The 4,742-nt window shown below is 39.6% G+C and overlaps 1 protein-coding gene across 1 annotated transcript; it reads left to right on the forward strand.

The window, feature by feature from the left end:
- Positions 1-3,205: 3,205 nt before the first annotated feature.
- LOC134220328 (uncharacterized) lies at positions 3,206-3,837 on the forward strand. Its single transcript, XM_062699347.1, has 2 exons — positions 3,206-3,330; positions 3,395-3,837. The coding sequence occupies exons 1-2, from the start codon at positions 3,280-3,282 to the stop codon at positions 3,791-3,793; spliced, it is 450 nt and encodes a 149-aa protein (XP_062555331.1). The 5' UTR covers positions 3,206-3,279; the 3' UTR covers positions 3,794-3,837.
- The last annotated feature ends 905 nt before the right edge of the window (positions 3,838-4,742 follow it).

Below are 4,742 nucleotides of genomic sequence, written 5' to 3' on the forward strand. Positions count from 1 at the left end.
CAATTCGATTTAGTTTTTACAGCGCCTCCCTTTCTCTCGTAGTTCTGTATGGTTATTGTTACTTGCATTATTGTTTTGCAATTTGAAGAAAATTCTCCCTGGCTCTACCCTCTCTAGTAGTCCTGAAAAGAGCGAATAATTCCCAACAATGAGCCTTTCGAATCAATAACAGCAACAAAGTATTAGTATTAGTATTATAAAAGCAACAGAAGTATTAGAAGAAAAGGATGCAACATTGGAATTTCAATTAACCCTTAAAGGCGCAAGGCGATTTTTTTTAGAAATTGACGGAAATATTTTTAACGTAAATAACCATTGAAATTATTAACATTAAACGTATTTTCGGTTTGTTGTTTTAAAACAACATTGCGCATGTAAGGGTTAAGAACCATACTTTACTAAAACTCCTCAACCGAACTTGGTGTCACAAATCATTATCACACAAATGATTATAATGTCCGCATATCTGGCGGAAAAGTCAAACTGGAAGCATTCTTCAACGAGATCTGAATAAAACACTACAATCAGTGATGGGAAATGTCAAAAAAATGTCATGGGGTTGATATTACTAATTTGCTTACAAATCCGGATTTTTAGATTAACATGTAATGCTCAAAGGATCCTAGAACTTTGTCAAATAGATCATTGTTTTAAATACAAAGTCATGACATTAATGTCATTTGACACTACTTTGGCTCTCACGCCGCCAATATTTAGATAAATGAACCACTAGAAAAAGTTTTTGGGTTCTTTAAGTTGAGGAAAAAAATATTATCAAATTAGTCCCATGACATCGAAATAACATTTCCCGTCACCATCTTAAGCCCGGATGTTCCAGAGTCGTTGAGCTCATCTGGGGCTCATGTCATTCTTGACTTTTTCCTCACCAACATAGCTCTGACGACTATCTGGTGGTGTTGGAATTTGGGTGCTTGGCAAATCGACACCATCTTACGTGACACAACAATCATCGCCAATTCCCTCAGTGCGTGGATGACAACATCAAGTACGAAACGTACCCCGAGACTACTGAGAACATCGATCAACAACATTCTGTTACTTTTTTTTGGAAAAGATGTTTAATTTTGATACACATAGTTAAGTTTGCCATTTTAAGGTGTTTTTATGATATGTTACGAAAAAAGATTCGGCTGCCCGTGGGACTTGAACCCACACTATTCCATTAAGTACACGGACTTATTACTAATTATACAATACTGATATCCTATCGTTATTAGCTGGATATGGAACAACTTCTCGCAAGGGCAGCTGTTGTATAATTGGTAATACGTCCGTGTACTTAATGGAATAGTGTGGGTTCAAGTCCCACGGGCAGCCGAATCTTTTTTCGTAGCATATCATAAAAACACCTTAAAATGGCAAACTTAGCTATGTGTATCAAAATTAAACATCTTTTCCAAAAAAAATAAAAAAAATCTGACTTTCCTCACAAGTCATCAGTCAAGAAAATTCTGTTGTTACGTTTCTTGAATGAGAGATACACAATCATCACTAGGTGGATTCAACTGGGCTTATACAATAAACAACACTTAAGTACCTTACGACCATTTCTTATCTCCAAGAACAAATCACCGACAATCAGCGATCTGTGTTCCACGCGCATAAAGTTCAATAATCAACGATTACCATCGTCTAACAAGGACCAAAAACAACCATAATCCTCAAACAGCACAAACTCGAGTGTTCATTAACATTTCGTCATCTAATTATGATGCCGATTTGAATGCAAATTACTGCAGAGCAACTCACGTTGGGCCTGGAAGTGTGCACCTCGGGAGCAGCACCCAGCAGCAGTGGTCCCGGCCAGAGATATTAAAAATGCCACGATTGTCGTCCGGGACAAGCCATAAATTATGACATAATTAGGTGGACGCTCTGTGGTGAAAAGTTGTCGTTATAACCAAATTAAACCGAGCCTGGATTCTCCGAACGGGAGGACCAGAGCCTCGGTACGGATAACTAATAACCGCAGAGTGCGGTCGAATTGGATTAACGCGTGATCTTGCCCAGCACAGCAGTGGACACAATTAGCTTTAAATCGGTGTTTGATCAAACAAAACAAGCTGCCCTCGTCGTCCCCATCGCAGAAACTTTTGACGGAGAGCCTTCCATTAGGGGAACCCATCAGTGGCGACGCGGATTCCAAAACCTGGACCAAAAACTGCCGAGCTTTGATCGAGATCCGATCGGACGGGTCTCACCGCATGCTCCGTCGCGTAGTCAGATTCCAATCTGCCGCCAGCATCGGCTGCCGCACCACCATTCGGCTATCAGGTGAATAGCTGCACGTCTGGTTCACCCCTTTTCACCGTGATTGCGTGACTCAGTTTCGCTTCTTCGGGCGGGCATAACTAATAACACAATTTGACTGTTTTTAATTGGGTCCAAATGAGTGGAAATATTTCATAAAACTGTTGAATGTGGCACTTGATTACCGCTCGACACAACAGCTGAAAAGATGGTCATTCGAAAGGAATTTTGGTGATAAGGCTAATTAAATGTCATTTGTTTTCGAAGTGCGAGTAGTAACGCGGCTTTATGCCAAAATAAGTTTAGTAGAAAGTACAGAAATTTAGTGTGTTGCTGGTTATCATAGCTTAATAAAGATTTCTGTATGTGTCCGATTCTCCTTTTACAAACATTCCATTATCCTACTAGGACGTGTAACAACCGGTTCACATCTTCTGCAACACTTTCACATTATACTAAAATTCTAAAATTTTAATTAAAAAAACCCTAGAGATTTAAATCGAACACTGTATTTGTGCATGAAAATACATATCGGATGTTTCCATATATCATGTCGTAATTGATTTTAAATGCAAAATTGTATTCAACAAATGGTTAAACATATGTATAAGTCAGTTCCTATATTATTAGCGGTTGCGATGGGCAGTACACAAAACAAAATAGAATAGATATAGAATATTGTTTTTCTCACAAAAATCCGGATTTTCGGAACCCATGTGGTTTGTTTGTGTGTCATCTCACGTTTCTGCGAGATCAAGTTAAATAAATAAACAACACAAAGAACTAATTGAATTCTAATTTGATTCATTCGTTTGTTTACCGCATCTGTTTAAACATCACATTATTGTCAAGGAAAGTACCGTGTTTGAACCAAATAGTTTACTCACGACTGTTTTAAATATGAATTCGGAATAATTAATGCAATTAATTAGTAGGGGTATTTAAAATATATAGCTTCAGGCTAGTACAAACTGTCCATCAGTAGTAAGTTCACAAGCTGTTGCAATAATGGTTACATCTAAAATTATTCTTTTAGGACTTGTATTTTGTCTCACATTGGTAGTTATACATTTCCGTTCCAAATTACATCTTATTTTTAATTATAAATTTACCATCACACTAGAGTCAATCATTCCAAGCCAGAGGTGGGAATCAAGCTCTTCGTAAACAGTTTCAGCTTCTAGCTCTCCAGAAATACGCCTCGGACCGCGGTATTGAACCACCTTCTCAGAATGACACCAATCCGCTGGCTACTATCAAACAGCGACTGCAACAAAAAGCTTTAAGCGACTATGCTCAGAAGCTTGGGCTTTCCACGTCGACCACTGCCACAACAGCCACAACAGAGTCTACGTCAACTGCAGCAACAACTACCAGTGCGACAACGGCAACCACGGCATCAACTACTGCGGCAGCAACAACGACGACATCAACTACTGCGTCCACAACAACGACAACATCAACTACCGCAGCGACAAATACATCCACCGCGGCAACTAACTCAACTGCAGAGGGCAAATGAACGAAAAAATAAAGATTTAAATTATTTTCTTTCTGAATAGAAAAGACAGTGTCCAATTATTTCTTAGTAGTCACGTTAGCTAAACGCTCTGACATAAAGGTGTTTATTTATTTCTGGATGCTCCCGAAAAAATCTAAAAAATTAGCCACGAAAATTTTAGAAAATTTCACTGTTTTTTAAAGGTCCAGGGTCTACGAAGGGGACGATCTGCTCAACAGGTCGGATCCTGGTCCAAGTAATTGATCACATGCCTACCGAAGGTGTTGCCAAAGCTGAGATCAACGGGATGTTCTATTGTAGCTATGCCCAAAACTAGAAGTGGTGCTATTCAATGGTGACTCAATCAGAACATCTCATCGTAGTCTAGTGTGGTGCTTGCTACAAAGAGCAGAATGCTCACAGGAAGCATTAAAACGTGCAGTGTCTTTAAGTATTTGGCCTGCAGCGCCGCAAAGTGGGTTTGCGTCTGAAGTGCATTGGTATCAAACGAGTACTGCGAAACTTCTTGCCCAAAACGGGGGAGCGTAGAATGAAGCAGAGCGTAAAAAGAAGGAGCGCTATTTCGAATTCAGGGCGTAAAAAGAGGGAGCGTTATTTGGAATTTGGAGCATAACAAATGTTCGCAATCTTTTGGTGAGCAAAGTTTGATATTTAACTTACTTTTAGTCTTAAAATGTGTATTTTCCAATTTCGGTATTAGGGTCATCCAAATTGTTTTCGTTATCATTCATTTATTACATTTATTTAGTTTACATCTAAACAGATAACACTGAATCAACAATTTGACGCTACAATACACGGTTCGAGGCCGCATCTCTCCATCCTCGAATGCGCCCCACGCTCACCAAGTCGTTTTGCAGCTGGTCTGCCCACGTCGCTCGCTGTGCTCCACGCCGTCTCGTACCTGCCGGATAGGAAAAGAAAACCATCTTTGCAGGGTTGCTGTCCG

Source organism: Armigeres subalbatus, chromosome 3 (assembly GCF_024139115.2).
Source record: "Armigeres subalbatus isolate Guangzhou_Male chromosome 3, GZ_Asu_2, whole genome shotgun sequence".
Classification (NCBI taxonomy): Eukaryota; Metazoa; Arthropoda; class Insecta; order Diptera; family Culicidae; genus Armigeres; species Armigeres subalbatus.

Excerpts from the sequence above, each read along its gene's own strand:
- LOC134220328 (XM_062699347.1), top strand. The coding sequence starts at position 3,280 with ATGGTTACATCTAAAATTATTCTTTTAGGACTTGTATTTTGTCTCACA. Across the intron at positions 3,331-3,394 it reads TTGTATTTTGTCTCACATTG|AGTCAATCATTCCAAGCCAG; the intron begins GTAGTTATACAT and ends CCATCACACTAG.